Consider the following 19700-nt stretch of genomic DNA (forward strand, 5'->3'; position numbering starts at 1 on the left):
GAGTTGCCCCGGTCCTGAAAGTACTTCAGGCGCAAACTTTGTTTGCTAACACTTGGATAAAGGATAAAACCCAATATATAATTAGTAGCATAGCCAAGTGAAAAAAACTTCCATAAACTTTTCTCTAATCCATAGAATTTTAATGATAGGGTGTTACACCCTTTGGCAACTCGTATAGATAAATATGACTTCTCCATTACTTCTACCTTAGTATCACCACCTCTGGGTCTGGCTCCCACTGATAAGATCTCAATAAAGGTCGAAACCGGTCTGGGTAGTGGCCCTTCCCATAATGCATAGCATTATGCACGTCTGCAAGGAGATGTGCTTTGCATTATGGGAGATACTCAGGCTTTGTTTGCTAACACTTGATAAAGGATAAAACCCAATATATAGTTAGGAATGGTGTTAGTATCCCCACATCTTTTTAGGAAGAAGGCAAATTGATTCAGTTTTCACAACAATTTCATAATGTAGCTTCATGGTGTAAACAGCACTAGGAGAAAAATATATAATTAATTTATTGAGCTTAATAATATTTCACTGGTTTTTATTATCCAGCATCTTCAGAACACAAATTGCAAGTTGAATGTTTTGTGAGAAGCACAAATTCAACTGGATCATGCTAGAAACAATTTAAATTGTGACTGGTAAAAAAAGAAAAAGAAACAATGATGTCCTACCACAGTGTCCTCTATGGGCTAGATAACCATAAAATTAAATTGTAGAAGTCACACTACTTAATTGGTCTTAGAATGACTATTTCCTGTATCTTTGACAACTTAATGTAACATTTATATTGAGGTTGTGTGAGAGTGATTCATAGCTGATGCCGATTTCAAAAATAGTCTCTGAGACCTCTAGTGACTTCTATATAACACCAGTGGCTTCCATTGAATTCAAATTCTAGACACCCCTTCAAAAAGAATTTAATCCTTTTTGAAGGCGCATTCAGAGCATGGTCTGTCAGTCCCAACTTGCCATACAGATGATTGTGGATGTAATTTTTGTGTTCTTCAAGGTAGATATTAACCCATCTATCTTTCTTAAATCTGTTGTATGTACTAGTGATGGATAATTCATGATAGATAGATATCAGTAATAATCATGAATATATAACCAAATCTGAAATTGCTATCATTTAAGCAGATTGGAATACGAAAGAGTAGAAAAATAGGTATTTTAAAGAAAGTTTCCTTTCTTGTTTTTTTTGTTTTATATTATTATTAAAGCAAAATGATAGAAAAACAGTAATGAAATTGTGCTTCTTTTAGGTTGTCCTACTATGATTCCAGAAAATTATGCTGACAAGAATTTCTAGGAATTTTGATTGAATGTCATACTGAATTGTTCTTATTAAATATGCTATGGAATATTTTATTTCATAATCAGATTTTTTTAACTTAGACCATGCTTTTCATCACCTGAGGTCATGGGAATAAATCAGCATAGTATCCAGATATGATAATTATTTAAAAAAATTATTAAAGTAATGGATATATTTTGATCTTGCTATCTAAATTATAGTATTTCTTTTTCCATTTTTAAAATGCACCTAATGTGCTTTTTGACTACAATATAAATATTAATATTTGATTTCATTTATTTTATAGTATAGAAATCATATCTTATTTGTGCTAGAAAGTTATCAAGTACTTATTTTAGTTGGAGAAACAAGCTGTGGGAAGAGTACACAGATTCCACAGGTGAACTTAATTTCATCTTTCATTTTACTAAAAGAAAGGATTAATTTAACCTTTATATTAATTAGAAAAAATATAGTTTATTATGTGTATAACTTTAAGGAAGATCATTGATTAAGCTTTAATGGGACGTTGTTTCATTAAATAATTTTTATAAAAAATTACATTTCATTTCTTTCTAAGCATGATGCGACAATCCTATTTTTATATTAATGTTGTTTTCATTGAAAATTTGAAATATTTATTATTATTATTATGATTAAATTAAAGATAACAAGAAATTATAAGGGGTGCTTAAAAGTCAAAGCTGTATAACTGAGAGGAGACCTCCACATAGCCATTAAAGGAATGTGGAGAACCGACCAGGGCTTCTGACCTAATGTCGAATCCTCATCTTCTCGTGGTGCACCCTGTTGGGTATCTACTTGGATACTGAACGAACGAGGATGGGCTAGCAATTTGGGATTTAGCCGACCAAATTGTATTCTTATTGGTTAAATCAAAATAAAAAATGATGGTACAACATGACAAAATTTCATGCCGGCTTGGACGTCGCCTGGTTAAACAAGGCCCCCCGTTGTTTCGCCAGGGAACCAGGGCGAACAGCAAAAAGTCAGCTACTGGAACAAATCTGAAAACAAACCCCAACTGAACATCACCAGAGTTAAAGATCGGTACTATCAACGTAAGAAGCCTGAATGGCAAAGAAATGGAGCTAGCTGAGGAATTAGATAGGTACTTGGATACTGAACGACATAATAGGGATGACTGAAACAAAAAAGACCAAAACTGGTGAGATCTTTCTGAGCAATAAATACAAAATGTTATATTCAGGCAATGACAGTCAAGGAAAAGAAGGAGTAGCCATAGTATTCAACACAAAATACGAGGCTAATCTTCTTGAATGGCGGTCAGTCTCAAGTAGAGTAATGTGGGCAAATATGAGAATGGGGAACTGGACAATGAGACTTTTTTGTGCCTATGCTCCCACAGAAGGTTCTACTAAGGTAGAAGTGGAGGAATTTTTTGAGGCTTTAGAAAAAGCAACTGACACAATGAAAAAGGAAAAATTGGTCCTTGTTGGGGATCTAAATAGCAGAGTAGTAAATGATTGTCAGACATACAAAAATATTTTGGGAAAATTTGGAGAAAAGAGCAAAGCTAATAATAATGGCAAATATCTGTTGGATTTCTGCTCAGGACATGGACTGGTTATTACTAACACCATGTTCCAACATAAAAATGTGCACAAATTCACATGGAGAGAAGAGGCTAGGAATAAGAAAAGTCTCATTGACTATGTTATTGTTGATAGTGATGTTTTCTCCCTGGTGCAGGACACCAGAGTGTATAGAGGATTTGAAATTGGAAGTGATCACTATTTAGTCTTGAGCAGGATAAAATTGAATTTTATATTGAAAAGAATAACATGTAAAAAAGTTTTAAAGCGAATAAAAGTTGAGCAGCTCTCAGATGTGAACTGTAGACTAAAATACACAAAGATTATTGAAGAAAAAATGAAAGAGTTTGAGAACAGGAACCAAACCTTGGAGATTCAGTGGTAAACTCTGAAGAAAACATTGATTGATTCTGCCAGAGAGGCATGTGGTGAAGTTGTCTGCAAGGATAAAAAAATCATAACTCCCTGGTAGACACAAGAAGTTAAAGAGGCAGTGAAGGAAAAGAAGAAAGCATATCAAAAGTTCCTGTCAAATAAGTCAGCTTGTGCTCTTAGAAAATATAGAGACAAATGCAAGAATGCTAAACGCTGTGTAAAACTAGCTAAACAAAAGTCATGGGAGGACTTTGGCAAGAATATAGAAAATAAATATCAAGAAGTTGGCAAAATATTCTGGAGGTTGTTGAAGAAGCTTAGGAATGGAGGAAAGAGTGCTGTAAAAGGAGTTAGAGATGATAAAGGTGACATGAAAACAGGAGAAAAAGATATCCTTGAAGTATGGAGTAATTACTTTGAGAAACTGCTAAATGAAACAAGCAGTGATGACAGCACAGTGGTAAAAAACACTGACCAGGCATGCAGGCAGGAATACATATCCATACTTGAAATAGAAAAAGCCATCAGAGGCTTGAAATGTGGAAAGGCAGCTGGAGTAGATGATATTCGACCAGAAATACTGAAGTATGGTGTTATAAGAGTCTTAAGTGGCTGCACTGCATAGTTCAGAAAGCCTGGACAGAGGGACGAATTCCCGATGATTGGAGTAGAGCTCTTAAAAGTACCCATATATTAAAAGGGAAATAAAACTGAATGTGAGAATTACAGAGGTATTTCCCTGCTGAGTATTCCCGGCAAGATCTATGCAAGTATACTTGAGAAACGGTTGAGAAGAATTGTGGAAGAAAAGCTTGTGAAGAACAAGCTGGATTCAGGCGAAACAGAGGCTGTCAGGATCAGATCTTCACTTTACGACAAATAGTCAAGAAAGCATGGGAATATAACAAAGATCTGTATTTAAGTTTTGTCGATTTGGAAAAGGCATATGATAAGGTGCCAAGAGAGAAGCTATTCAATACGCTGCAGTTATATGGTGTCAATGGGGCATTATATCGTGCAATACTTAGTCTTTATTTGAGTTGTAAGTCAGCAGTTAGAATTGAAGGAAGTACATAAAGATGGTTTAATGTTAAATCTGGTGTGAGACAAGGATGTACATTATCCCCTCTGTTATTCATTATCTATATGGATAACATTATGAAGGAAAGTGGTATTAAACATGATATCAAAATTGGAGATGTTAATGTCAGCTCTTTGGTTTATGCGGATGCTGTTATACTGCTAAAAAAATCTGCTACAAGTCTGCAAGATTCTCTGACTAAATTGAATAGCTGTTGTAATAGATATGGTATGAAGGTCAGCAATAAAAAGACAAAGACAATGAAGATAGGCAGAATCATTGAAAATGTCAACTGTGTTGTGAATGGAGAACCTGTGGAACAAGTAAAACATTTCAGCTACTTAGGCACAATTTTTAGTGAAGATGGTAAATTAAATATAGAAATAGACAACAGAATCAGCGAAGCTGGCATGGTGGGAAGTCAATTGAATAAATTCATATGGAATAAGAGAGAAATTAGTCGGAACACTAAATTAGCTGTATACAAGACAGTGTTCAAACCAGTTTTAACTTATGGATCTGAGAGCTGGGTCAGAAGTAAAACACTTGACCAAAGACTAGAGACCGCAGATATGAGAGTTCTGAGAAAGATTATAGGCATGAACAGATGGCATCAATGGCAATATCATATTAAAAACGAGGATATTAGGAAAGAACTTGACATTGTGTACATCCAGTAATGCGTTAGCAGAGCTAATCTCAGGTGGTATGGTCACCTAAACAGAATGGGCGAGGAAAGATTAGCAAAACAAATGTTCTCTGCCAGGTTGGCAGCAAAACGACCCAGAGGAAGACCAAGATATATGTGGATTGATACGGTACAAAGTGCTTTAGACGATAGAAATATAAGATCTGATAATGTTGGAGTCTTGACAAGTAATAGACTGATTTGGAGGAAAATTGTAGATAGGAAGTTAGTAATGATATAATTTTTTCATGTAGTGCTATCATATCTTGTACATCCCTTGTGGGTACATGGCAGGAATTTGATGATGATGATGAGAAATTATATACTTGATTTAATCCTTTATCCAAGTGTAAGCAGTTGCTTACACTTGGATAAATCTTTACATCAAGTATATAATTTGTATCTTTAATTTATAGCATAACCAAGTGGAAAAACTTTCAACAACTATTATTATTATTAACATCCATCCATAGAGTCAAGCATTGTGGGAGGTATACACTATTGCACACAATGCTTATCCAACCATGCCTTAAATGATTCAATGTGTCTACGTTCACAAGACATTCAGGCAATGCATTCCACTCACCAACCATTCTCCATCCAAAAAAACCTGCTCCTTGCTGCTCTGCTCACACTCTCTTTATATAGTTTTCAGCAATGACCTCTTGTTCTGTCTTCCCCTGTCTCATTCTATGAAAAGTCTCTTCCATGTCAATCTGATAACAACCCCTAACTAGCTTATATATATCAATCATATTCCCCCTCTTCCACCTATTCACGAGGCTTTGCAGTTTACATTCTCTTAATCTGTCCTTGTATTCCATATTCCAAAGACCACTGACAACCTTTGTGAATCTTCTCTGGATCCTTTCCAACATATCCTTGTGACAATGAAAACCCCAGCAACCAGATCTGAGCACAATAATCCATATGCGGCCTGATCAAGGCCTCATATGGATTATTGTGCTCAATTTTTCCTTCTTTCCACTCCCTTGAAACCTGTGCTGTTGTAAGACTCTTACTAAACAAGTATGCCAATGGTACTGCCAATTCCCTGGAATATTCCATTAAGATGGTAGTGTGTCATCAAATCCTATCACCCTATTGACATCAAGGTTATTTATTTCCTCAAATACCTGCTGCTCACTCACAATTGAACCATCTTCTCCTATGTCCTCTATGCTTAAGTTCCTCATGATTCCACCCTGATTAGGATGAAACACCCCTTATAAATTGATCACTGAATACCTCAACAATATCTTCTGCATCAGTTACCATTCTACCATTTTTCATCCATCAACATCGTCTTATGGCAATGGCAAATACCTGTTGAATTTCTGCTCAGGACATGGACTGGTTATTACTAACACAATGTTCCAACATAAAAATGTGTTTTATGTTGGAACATAAAACACATTCACATGGAGAGAAGAGGTAAGGGATAAGAAAAGTCTCATTGACTGTTATTGTTGATAGTGATGTTTTCTCCCTGGTGCAGGACACATCAGAGTGTACAGAGGATTTGAAATTGGAAATGATCACTATTTAGTTTTGAGCAGGATAACATTGCATTTCATATTGAAAAGAAGAACATGTGAGAAAGTTTTAAAGCGAATAAAAGTTGAGCAGTTCTCAGATGCGAACTGTAGACTAAATACACAAACATTATTCAAGAAAAAATGAAAGAGTTTGAGAACAGGAACCAAACCTTGGAGATTCAGTGGCAAGCCCTGAAAAAAACATCGATTGATTCAACCAGAGAGGCATGTGGTGAGATTGTTTGCAAGGATAGAAAAATCGGAATTCCATGGTGGACACAGGAGGTTAAAGAGGTAGTGAAGGAAAAGAAGAAAACATACGAAAAGTTCCTGCCAAATAAGTCTACTTGTGCTCTTAGAGAATACAGAGAAAAATGTAAGAAAGCTAAACACTGTGTAAAACGTAAAACTAGCTAAACAAAAGTCATGGGAAGATTTAAGAACATAGAAAATAAATATCAAGAAGGTGGCAAGATATTCTGGAGTTTGTTGAAGAAGCTCAGAAATAGAGGAAGGATCTAAAAGAAAAAATGCTGTGAAGGGAATTGGAAACGATAAAAGTGACATGAAAACTGAAGAAAAAGATATTCTTGATGTATGGACAAAAAATTGCTAAATAAAACAATCAGTGACAGCACAGTGGTAAAAAAAACTGACTAGGCATGCAATCAGGAACACATATCCATAGGAGAGAATGACTAATATTTGGATTTTTTTTTTTGGTCAAATATATTTATTTTAAACTAAGTTATACCAACTAGTTTCACCAACTGTGGCTGTTGGCTTCATCAGGGTTAAAATTATATAAATATAAGAACACTTAAACACCAAAAAACTGTTTGCACTGAAACCATAAATGGCCCGAATACAATTGCATTTTTATAAAAGCAGAAGAACGCATACATCACATGTATAGCACGTGTATGATCTGCTAGTTATTATGTAGGAACGGTCTGTAGTTGGCAACAAAATTTAATTCTGGCATGTTGAAAGATCTAATGAGGGTCTTCCAGATCTCAGGCAGAATTGATCCTTGGTTTCTATTTAGGTTTTCTTCTGAACGGAGAACTGCTGTGGCTTCTTTTATCATTCGGGAGTGGAAATCTTCCTCTAAGTAGGGCATGGAGCTTTTATCCCATTCTATAACATGGTTAGTCCTAGCAAAATGAAAGGCTATTGGAATATTGGTAAATAATGATGTCACATCCAGGCTTGCCAGAAGATCTGTATTGGAGATCGAGATGTTGTTTAATTTCTCCAGGAAGTTGTGAATTTCGTATATAAGTATCCGAATTGCAGATGTGTGCTTTGAGAAGACCTGCAAAGCATTTAGATAATAAATATGTAGGTGAATTAATGCCATCAACGATGGGGCGTAACGGTATTCCATTTTTATGGACTTTTGGAGAGCCATATTGTCTCGGCGTTAGTGGATGCATAGTCTTCAATCTCCGTTTTAAATCTGTTGACCAGCTATCCATATTACGTAATAAATCATTGGTATCATTGTGATTCTTTAAAGTAGGATCTGAATCTAAAACATGGTAAGTAGATGTATCAGATAGTAAGTAGGCGATCTTGTCTTTGTAATCACTAGTATTTAAGATCACTGTATAGTTGCCTTTATTGGCTTTAAACAGATTTAAAACAGAGATTGAAGTCTAAGCATCCACTAACACCGAGACTATATGGCTCTCCAAAAGTCCATAAAAATGGAATACTGTTACGCTCCCCCATCGTTGATGGTATTAATTCGCCTATATATTTATTATCTAAACATCTTGCAGGTCTTCTCAAAGCACACATCTGCCGCAATGCGGATACTTACATATGAAATTCACAACATTTCGTGGAGAAATTAAACAACATCTCGATCTCCAATACAGATCTTCTGGAAAGCCTGGATGTGACATCATTATTTACCAATATTCCAGTAGAGGAAGTGATCGACATTTTAGGAAACTTCTTCCCTCAAGACATTACTTCTTTGTTCCATCATTGTTTAAATTCTAACTTTTTCCTATGGAATAAAACTTTTTACCAGCAATTAACAGGCCTTGCAATGAGAAGCCCTCTTTCACCACCTTATGCTGATCTCTTTATGGAGAAATTTGAAAATAAAATTTTATCTCAACTGGGCCCTAAACCCACCATTTGGTGGAGATATGTTGATGATATTTTTATTGTTTGGAAAAATACGGAAAAGGATTTGTTCGATTTCCTAAGCAAGATCAACTCTTTACATCACAAAATTAAATTCACTCTAGAACTGGAGAAAGATAACCAATTACCATTTCTGGACATTTTAATTAAGAAACAAATAAATGGATGCATTAGCCTTATAGTTTATCTCAAACCTGCCAATACAGGTAGATACTTACACTTCACTTCTTCACACCATATTTCTCAGAAACTTAGCATTGTACACATGCTAAAAAATAGAGCCTCTCTCATTATAACTGATGATAAAGACCTCCACGATGAACTATCCCTGATATCAAATAATCTTATAAAGAATGGTTATTCTAGGAAATTGAACCACAAGATTCTTCTCTGTGACCCCCCCCCCCCCCCACAAAGATGACTGGAAGATATACATTACAACTCTACTATTGTGATTCCGTTTACAGGGACAGTTTCTAATAAGATTGCTAAACTCCTCAAGCCACATGGAATACAAGTAGCTTTGAAACCTTCACAGACCATTCGTCAATTCTTAAGATCTCCAAAAGATAGTCATCCTTTTTTAAAATATGCCGGAGTTTACAACATACCGAGCTTGTGTGGCTTAAACTATATTGGCCAGACTTCAAGAAGTTTTGAAATCAGAAAAAAGGAACACATAGGAGACGTCAATAATAATAGAAAAGACAAATCTGGATTAGTCTTTCATTTTGCTAGGACTAACCATGTTATAGAATGGGATAAATGCTCCATGCCCTACTTAGAGGAGGATTTCCGTTCCCGAATGATAAAAGAAGCCACAACAGTTCTCCGTTCAAAAGAAAACCTAAATAGAAACCAAGGATTAATTCTGCCCGAGATCTGGAAGACCCTCATTAGATCTTTCAACATGCCAGAATTAAATTTTTCTGCCAACTACAGAACATTCCTACATAATAACTAGTAGATCATACATGTGCTATACGTGTGATGTATGTGTTCTTCTGCTTTTATAAAAATGCAGTTGTATTCGGTCCATTTATGGTTTCAGTGCAAACAATTTTTTAACACTTATTTATTTTAAGTGTTCTTACATTTATATAATTTTAACCCTGATGAAGCCAACAGCCACAGTTGACGAAACTGGTTGGTATAACTTAGTTTAAAATACACATATCCATACTTGAAGTAGAAAAAGCCATCAAAAACCTGAAATGTGGAAAGGCAGTTGGTGTAGATGATATTCTACCAGAAATGCTCAAGTGTGGAAGTATAAAAGTCTTACAGTTGCTGCACTGCATAGTTCAGAAGACCTGGACAGAAGGACAAATTCCAGATGTTTGGAGTAGAGCTGTCATAGTACCCATATATAAAAAAAGGGAAATAAAACTGAATGTGAGAATTACAGCAGTATTTCTCTACTGAGTGTTCCTGGTAAGATTTATGCAAGTATACTTGAGTAATGGAGAAGGATTGTGGAGCTTGGTGAAGAAATTTGGCCTGAATCCAGCTTCGTCAACAATATGGATTCAGACAAAATGGAGGCTGTCGGGATCAGATTTTCACTTTACTACAAATAGTTGAGAAATTATGGGAATATAACAAAGATCTGTATTTAAGTTTTGTAGATCTGGAAAAGGCATATGACAAGGTGCCAACAGAGAAGCTATTCAAAACACTACAGTTGTTTGGTGTCAATGGAACATTATATCAAGCAATACTTAGTCTTTATTTGAGTTGTAAGTCAGCAGTTAGAATTAAAGGAAGTACAGGAAGATGGTTTAATGTTAAATCTGGTGTCAGACAAGGATGTACATTATACTCTCTGTTATTCATTATTTATATGGATCATTATGAAGGAAAGTAGTTTTAAACTTGATATCAAAATTGGAGATGTTATTGTCAGCTCTTTGCTTTATGCGGATGATATTATACTTCTAAATAAATCTGCTACAAGTCTGCAAGATTCCTTGACTAAACTGAATATCTGTTGTAATAAATTTGGTATGAAAATCAGCAGTAACAAGACTAAGACAATGAAAATAAGCATAAACATTGAAAATATCAGCTGCATTGTGAATGGACAACCTATAGAACAAATAAAATCTTTCAGCTATTTAGGCAAAATTTTTAGTGAAGATGATAATTTAAATATGGAAATAGACAAGAGAGTCAACAAAGCTGGTATGGTTGGAAGTCAGCTGAATAAATTTATATGGAATAAGAAAGAAATTAGTCAGAACAGTAAATTAGCTGTATACAAGACAGTGTTGAAACCAATTTTAACTTATGGATCTCAGAGCAGAGTTAGAAATAAAACACTTGACCAAAGACTAGATACCGCAAATATGAGAGTCCTGAGAAAGATGAGGGGCCTGAAGAGATGGCATCAATGGCAATATCATATTAAAAATGAGGATATTAAGAAAGAACTTGACATGACATTGTTAGCATCCAGGAATGTGCTAGCCAAGCTAATATCTGGTGGTATGGTCACTTAAACAGAATGGGAGAGGAAAGATTAGCAAAACAAGTGCTCTCTGCCAGGTTTGCAGGAAAAAGAACCAGCAGATGACCAAGATATAGGTGGATTGATACAGTAAAAAGTGCCTTAGAACAGCGCTTCCCAAACTGTGGGCCGCGGTCCCCTTGGGGGCCATAGGTTTTGCTGAGGGGGACCGTGAAATAATGAAAACAAATTTAAAATGTTTTAAGACTAAGTAGATTTTTCTTATCTTAAAAGAAACGTATTTAACTTTTATTATTATTTTTTGCTATTTTTTAAAAATATTTTAATTGAAAAATTCACACATTGGTGTTGATTCACAAACTTTGCTTCCTGCATATTTCAGTGCTTTATGAATATTAGTAAATGTATGCTTATTCATAAAAGTCTAATTTCAAAGCAGTGGTTAATTATATTTACTTTGAATGCTCTCCGGGGAAGCTCAAAATCTTTCTGTCCCTTTCATCACACGTTTGTAATCAGGGACTGTTGATATTGATTTTACATACATATCAAAACTCGTTTTATATTATCACTGTCATCCGAGCTAGTTTTGTGTTACCAATAAAAGTTTCGCATATACTTCACATATGAAAAAAAGCTTAAACAAGTTCATGTGTGGAGATAGTAACTCGCTTGCAGTGGTAAACAACATGCCCTCCCTAATAGCCACTATACTGCAGAGGCAATAGAAACAAGTACTTTTATTATGCCAGCGAATAAGGTATGAGCAGTCTGTGTAATATATTTCTCAACAAATAGTGCAATTAGAGACAACTGGGATAAAAACACACTAATTAATGAATCACATGTCCCCTCATACAGAAACTATGCTATATAGACTGAAACAAAACCACATGTTGCGTGGGCAAACACAGTATCTAACTAAAAACTATTGTTATTAATTAGATGTGTGTAAGTTCGATTTCGCAAGGCAGCAATAAAATTCAACCGAATGTGTTACAATTTGTAAACATGTTAAAACTAAGAAATATATATTTAGTAAATGTTATGGTAGTTTCACATATGGAATTCGGTTGAACAGAGTTAGCATTTCAACTCAATTGTCTGCAATGTTTTATCTTTCGGTCGCGCGATCTTTTGTTAATACTGCACCAATCATATCCACGTTTTAATAACCTGCCTTTGCTGTCTGTTTCGCGTTAGGCTTAATTACTGTAAAGGGAGAAAAGTCACAAAAGAGAAAAATGTTCCTGGTCCGACGATTCCCTTATTCAGGTAATATTCAATAATTTCATGTTGTTAGTCTGAGGTGTGCCAGTATCGGTAAGTGGTACTATTATTTGATCTATTCTACGTTAAAAATTTAACCCTGAGATGGATAAGTGGCTGATAAAAAAAAAAATCCAGCAAACAATCAGGAGAAGCAGAAACAGACTCAAAAAAAAGGACAGTATTTCATATTTTACCAGAACAGTCTGCGTCGTCTTCAGCACCAAACAGTAAGATGCAAAAAATGTCGTATGAAAAAATTCGAAAATACGATCCTTCTTATTTGAAATATGAGTACCATTGTACCATCATATAATAATCCAAACAAACCTATTTGTGTAATCTGCTGTAAACAGTTATCAAATGATTGCATGCGACCCGGAAAATACTGTTGCCATTTAGATACTGTTCATGGGGAATATAAGAGTAAGGACAATTGAGTTTTTTCAAAGAAAAGCTGAAGAATTAAAATGACAAACTAAATGTTTTTCAAAGCATGCTAAACTGAATGACAACTTAGTAAAAGTATCTTTCGAAATTGCTTTGTTAATTGCAAAAACAAAGAAACCTCATACAATTGGTGAAGACCTCGTCTTACCAGCAGCAATAAAAATTTGTGAAACTATCTATGGTTCCAAAATATCAGAACCTTTAAAAAAAATTCCAGTGTTTAATAACACAATTAAAAGAAGAATAGATTGCATTGCCGATAATATTATGTCTACATTAATTTCATGAATCAAACAAACTAATGCATTTGCCATTCGGCTTGATGAATCTACGGATAATACAAAGGACGCTAATTTAATGTTTTTTGTTAGATACCTCTATAATTTTCAAATTCATGAAGATCTACTGTTTTGCAGAAATTTTCCGGTACAATCAAAGGAAAAGATATATTTGAAAAAGTGAATAATTTTTTTAAAGAATATGAACTTGATTGGCAAAAGTGCATTGGGATTTGCACTGATAGTGCCACAGCCATTAGGGGAGAATTTCAGGTTTTGTAGCAAAAGTAAAAAAAGTTTATCCGAATGCAAGACATGTTCATTGCCTTATCCATAGAGAAAACTTCCATTTCGACAAATGGAAGAATCGCTGAGTAAAGTGTTATCAGAATTTTCTACTGTAGTTAATTATATAAAAAGTAATGCTACTAATTCAAGACCGTTTCGTATTTTATGCCAAGAGATGGATTCCAATTACGACACTCTTTTATATCACACAGAAGTAAGGTGGTTGTCCCACGGAAAAGTCTAAAACGAGTTTTAATATTGCAATATGAACTACGAATTTTTCTTCTTGATAAGAATCCCATATTAGCATTTCATTTTTGTGATCAAAATTGGTTGCGTTTAATTTTTTATCTGTCGGATTTTTTCGAAAAAGTTAATGAATAGCATCTTTCTCTGCAAGGAAAAAAGCACCAATATATTAACACTAAACATTAAATTGCAAGCATTTCAAAGTAAACATTCTGCATGGTTAAACGTTTAGGGATAATAAAACAGAAATGTTTACTTCTCTTCATGAATATGTTAAAGAAAATAATATTTTACTATCAACAGAAAATAAAAGGATAATAATTAACCACCTCACAAATTCTATGCTTTTTTTCTGAAAAATATTTTCCTAATTTGAATGAAGATAAAGAATATGATTGGATAAGAACACCATTTGCTCCTTCTCTACAATTTAGCAATCTTCCATGGTCATCCCAAGAAGAACTTATTGATATGAGAGCAGATTCAACCCTCGAATCAGAATTTCTTAACAGTGATTTATTCGAATTTTGGATTCGATGACAAAAAGAATGTTCTTCATTAGCAAAAGCAGACTTAAATATGTTAATTCCTTTCACATCTACATACCTTTGTGAAACAGCATTTTCATCGTTATTGATAATTAAAAATAAACATAGGTCCTGCTTTTCAATGGAAGAATTGGAAAGAAATCTAAGAATAGCCATTTCAAATATTTCACCTGATATTGACTATTTGTGTAGCAGTATTGAAACACATTCATCACATTAAATTGTTATTAAACTTCTTTTTTGTTTTTAATTCTTTCTTTATTACTAATCATCTTACATTTCATGTGCTTTTGTACAATATGCAAATGTACAATAACAATATACCTATCTATATAAAAATCTGAGATAATGTGCCATGTCAGATGTGTACGTAAGATGCTAAAAATGTAATATTTGCATTTGATTTTTGCAATATTCACTATATGTTTTTGGATAAAAATTATAAATTAGTATTGAATATAAATACAATAAATATTATAATAATATATGTCTCAATTATGATTTTTTTTCGGGGGGGGCATGAAATATTTTAATTTTTATAAAGGGGGCCCTGACATCCAGAAGTTTGGGAAGCACTGCCTTAGAAGATAGAAATATAAGATCTGATAATGCTGGAGTCTTGACAGGTTACAGATTGATTTGGAGAAAAATTGTAGATAGAAAGTTAGTAATGATATAAGTTTTTCATGTAGTACTATCATATCCTGTACACCCCTTAAGGGTACATGTCAGGAATTTGATGAAGATGATGAACATCATGATAACATGATTATGCTTCCTTCTGTTTGCCATATATCTTAAAAAACTCTGGTGGTTGTTTCTTCACCTGATGTGCTAATTTCTGCTCATACTGCAATTTTGTTTTCCTTACTAACTGAGTCACTCTTCTGGCTTGTTCTTTATGTTTTTCATGAAATTGATTATTACCATTATTCATCTTCTTCCTGATTTCATTTTTAAGCCTCCTCATTCATCCATTTTACACCTACCTTATTCAGTCTTTTGGTCTTCGGAATACATTCGCACGTTGATACTGTTATGTTTTAAAATAAATAAATAAATTAATTAATAAATTTTTGAAATATACTATTTCCAATATATACATCAGTAAAGAATTTTACATAAAAAATTGTTTCTTGTGTTGCTAGTAAATAATATTGCTTTGATTCAAAAATCAGCAGAGTCTAGAAACAATTTGATTAACTTCCCTCCCACACTCCTTTTAATTTTGTCTAATCATGCAATATCAATTTTGAAAAGGCTAACATCATTTAAATAAAGTTTAAAAGACAGCACATACTTTTACATACTGGAATATCTGAGTTCTTAATGATGGCATTATTCAAAGTTTTTGAAAAGATTACATGTACCCTCCCAAAAACTTTAGATAATGCTCAGAGTTTTGTATACGCACTCAGTGCTTAAAAAAACAAACAAACAAACAAAAAAAAAATCATGGTAAAATGTGAATTTTCTGTGTTAAAATCTGTTACAGTGCAGTGGCTGTTTTGACAGTTTTTCATCATCTGAGATTTTTTTCATCTGTCAGAAGAAAGCTTCCTCTGATGGAAGGTGGGGACGAGGAAGAGGTTGCCCATTAGCAAAGCAGAGATTCCCTGCTTTGCTAATTTTTGGTGAGTTGCAAAGATAAGCATCATGAACCCAAAAGTTTAGTAGTTCCTATTCCCATTTTTCTATTTTCCTTATATGTTAGGCTCATAGGCCTGTCACAGCTAAGTAACTTCGCTTCTTTGAAGCAAAATTAAGCTCTTCTAGGGGCAGTCAATCCTATCTGCATGTTGTATTATGACTGGCCCGCTCACCTTCACTTGAAAAGTTCCTATAAAGGTTCTGTCTATCCTAGAGATGAGATTTAAACCCATGTCCTCCCATCCTAAGGGTACTGTCGAAACCAATTGAGCCATGGAGGCTCTTGAGTTCAGTCAGTTTTGATCGATTTCTTACTGTGACTGAGATGGCCTTAACAGATATAATTTGAAAATCATAAACATGAATGTTTTTAATTCACAGTTTTGAAAATCATGTGCAAACCATTACAAAACAAAAGCAGAAGAAGAAGATTATTATATGATGTAAATGGATTTAGTTTTTTGTAATCTACTGTTACTACATTTGCCTAATAGTACTCACAGTATAGCACTTACTGCTTATCAAATTTGTGCATTATTTATTACCAACTACTTAAAAGTTCTAAATTCTTCAGCAAAAGAAAAACCTAACTCCTGTATCAGTATTTTAAGCATTAAGACCAATATTGTGAACAATGACAATTCAAAAATTCAGTATTACTTATTTACTTATTTTTCTTCACTCCATTGGGAATATAGGGCCTTTACCATATATTTCCATCTCATTCTGTTTTGTGCTTCCCCATCTAGTTCTTTCCAATCTTTCTGAGCTCTTCTTCTACTCCTCTCCATCAGCTCATCTTTGGGGTGCATCTTTTCTTCTTTCCTTGTGGATTCCACTCTAATGTTTGCTTGTTATAGAAACAGCTGAAATTGTAACTGAAAAGGAACTAATGTCCTACAAAGGTTTGATATTTTAAGGATACTTGTGACATAAAGATTGTATAATATAAGCACGTACACACAAGAAAGATATTTAATTAGCCAAATTAAATATCTGTTCTTGTATTGCCACTGAAGATATTCTGCAATTTTCAGACCGAAATATTTGGCTAATTAAATATCTTTCTTGTGTGTACCTGCTTATATTATACAGTCCTACAAAGGTGCTTTCTAGAGACTATACAAAAACAGAGTTAACGTGAAAAGTCAGGCTAAATTAAGTCTTAAAATGACCATTTTCCAAAATCATTGGCAAATTAATGCAGCCATACTTGTTAAGGCTAGGGGCATGCTTCATAGATAATACTGATTCAAAAAATAGTTGCTCACACCTGTAGCAATTCCTGTGCAGCAGAATTTTCTTCCATTTAATCCTGTGTGAAGAAATATTCAGAGCATGGGTCTGCCAATACTGGCTTCCCATACAGATGATCACAGTTTTGGTATTTATGTTCTTCAAGGTGGATAACAGATCTATGATCTGTTAGAATGTGCAAGAGGATAAAGCTAATCCTTAAGAGAATGAATGAAGATTGCTGCTGAATGTGTGGTTTGAAAGTGGCATGGAGATTATATTTATGGAGAAGTTTAGTCATCTTTTCTGATACACCCTGAATATAAGGTATGGGAATAGTTTTACTCTGATCTTATCTGTTGGTTGCATGAGGGATGGAGAGATGTAGTATTTTGTGTGATATGAAGATGCCTGACTCCAGTAGCATGGACTGTGCCATTTACTACGTGGTAGATGACCAAAGCCTAGGGAAACGTCATCCTGCTTATTGGAGGCCTGAAGTGACTGTTACCATGTTTGGTTACCAGAGAACAGATTTTGGTGTCTATCCACTCTCCTCCATTCTTTCAACATGCAGTGCAAGTGATTCCCTTCAAAGGGCATGCCAAACATACTGTACAGTTCCAGAAACTTCTCCCACCTTCAAGGGTACAGTAGTAAAGCAGTTCCATAGGATGGCCACCAGACAGTGTACAGGAATAAACTAAATGGCAATGCATTTAGGAGGCTTCCCAATTGGCTGGTGTAGGATCTTGCTGCTATCTCTGCTGTCATGTCCTACTTGGAAGGAGGCTGTATACTGGTATATGAGGAGACACTGTCAAGGCATGTTATAGTATGGAGACTGAATGCCCTCTGTGTGGGTGATGACTAAGAGTCTACCTTCTCTCACTGTATGTTCACCTTCTTTTTTTCTCTTCACTTTTGTACTACTGGCATGAGAGAGTAAATGTAAATAAACATAATGTCACTGTTAAATTAAATAATAAACCTCCCTCACAAAATTCTCCAAAAAATTTAAGAACTCAAAAAAAATATTACAAAAAAATATTTCTTCCACATTCATTTTTTACCAGATTTGTGGTATAAATACCAACTTAAATTATGTGCATCATCATCTGCAGACATCCAAACTTGTCTGTTTTTGATTGAATCCCAAATCTCTGCTACAACAACCACAGTCTATCTTAACTGTCCAAACTACATCTTACGATTCCTTCTGTGCTTTTGTATGATCCAGTATTCCTTAGATATTGCCTAATCTCAAATCTCCTCCTTTTTTACCTTCTCTGGCTTATGGTTTCACTGCTTCATCATGTCTCATTCGTCTGCTGTTCCTACTAATTTCCCCAAAGTTCACCCTTGGTGACTTTAATCCAGTTCCACTGACCAATCTGGAAGAGAAGCTGAAGTATCTGCTGTAAGCAGTAGTGACCTAATGAAAGCTGTTTATTTCCCTACCAGAATTCTTGATCCTCTCTGCTCACCTAATACTCCTGATCTCTTCTTAATCATTTATATTTCTAGGTATACTGTTGAAGTGACTGCCTCCTCTTGGTAATTCAGATCACAATCCCATCCAAGTTTCATCTGTAGTGGACCATCCTCTCTCTCCAACCATTTACAACTTCATGTGCATTGTCTTTGCAGTAATGCCAAGCAGGAAGATCTCCATGACTTCTACTGATCCTTTCAGACTACTGCTTCCATTCTCCAGATATCTGTTGTGATCTTTTTATAGAAATTATCCATGTTGGAATGGAGGCTTTCATTCCTCAATCTATTCAAAATAATTGCCTATATCCAAGCCATGGCTTTCCAAAAAATATTCTAGAGCAGTCTAGGAAAAGAAAACAGTTTATTATAAGTGACTTGAGACAAAAATTCAGCTTCATTCACTGCCTGCATTGAAGCTTCAAGTACTTGCCAAATCCTCATTAAAAGGGGTAAGTCTGAGTTTGATAGGGCTAAATGCCTGCCTGGTTGGCTGAGTGGTTAGCCTATCTGCTCTCTAGCCAAAAGCCTTCATGTTCGAATCCTGTCGTGGGCATGGATGTTTGTGATTGTTTGTTAAAATACTAGTGGTGGTGGGCCTCGATGAGTCTTTGGACTCCCTGGAGGTGTCACATAATAATAATAATAATAATAATAATAATAATAAATGTAATAAACTCACCATATTTGCCAATGGTATTCATGCCTTCTGGTCTCTCTCAAAATCTTTTAGGTGCAACTTTTATCCATCTGTGCTTATACCTTTTTTCCCCAGATTCATTGCACCATCACCTAAAGACAAGGCTGACAGCCTAGCATCATTCTTCTTATTACACTAACATAGATGATGAAGGCAAACCACCTAGTTCCTTACCTGGAACATTGCTAACTATCAAACTAATTCTCTCATCTCACTTTTGTTCAAAGTAATGGAGAAAGTCATTAAAAGTCAACTTTGCTCATTGTATAGTCATTGTAGAACTGCCAGCCAATCAGCAACCACCAGTATGAATATTGCCAGTTAAGATCTACAGCAGATC

At 34.7% G+C, this 19700-nt stretch overlaps 1 protein-coding gene across 3 annotated transcripts in view; it reads left to right on the top strand.

The window, feature by feature from the left end:
* The window catches only part of LOC150096612 (putative ATP-dependent RNA helicase DHX35), a 437463-nt gene that overhangs the window by 42263 nt on the left and 375500 nt on the right, over positions 1-19700 (top strand). For all 3 annotated transcript variants that reach the window (XM_090408561.1, XM_090408562.1, XM_090408564.1), the window contains exon 3: positions 1614-1706. In XM_090408561.1, the coding sequence (XP_090264687.1) occupies positions 1614-1706 (93 nt within the window). The remainder of the gene's footprint in view (positions 1-1613; positions 1707-19700) is intronic.

Source organism: Typopeltis vanoorti, chromosome 18, assembly GCF_054136105.1.
Source record: "Typopeltis vanoorti isolate ZY-2024b chromosome 18, IOZ_Tvanoo_1.0, whole genome shotgun sequence".
NCBI classification, from domain to species: Eukaryota; Metazoa; Arthropoda; class Arachnida; order Uropygi; family Thelyphonidae; genus Typopeltis; species Typopeltis vanoorti.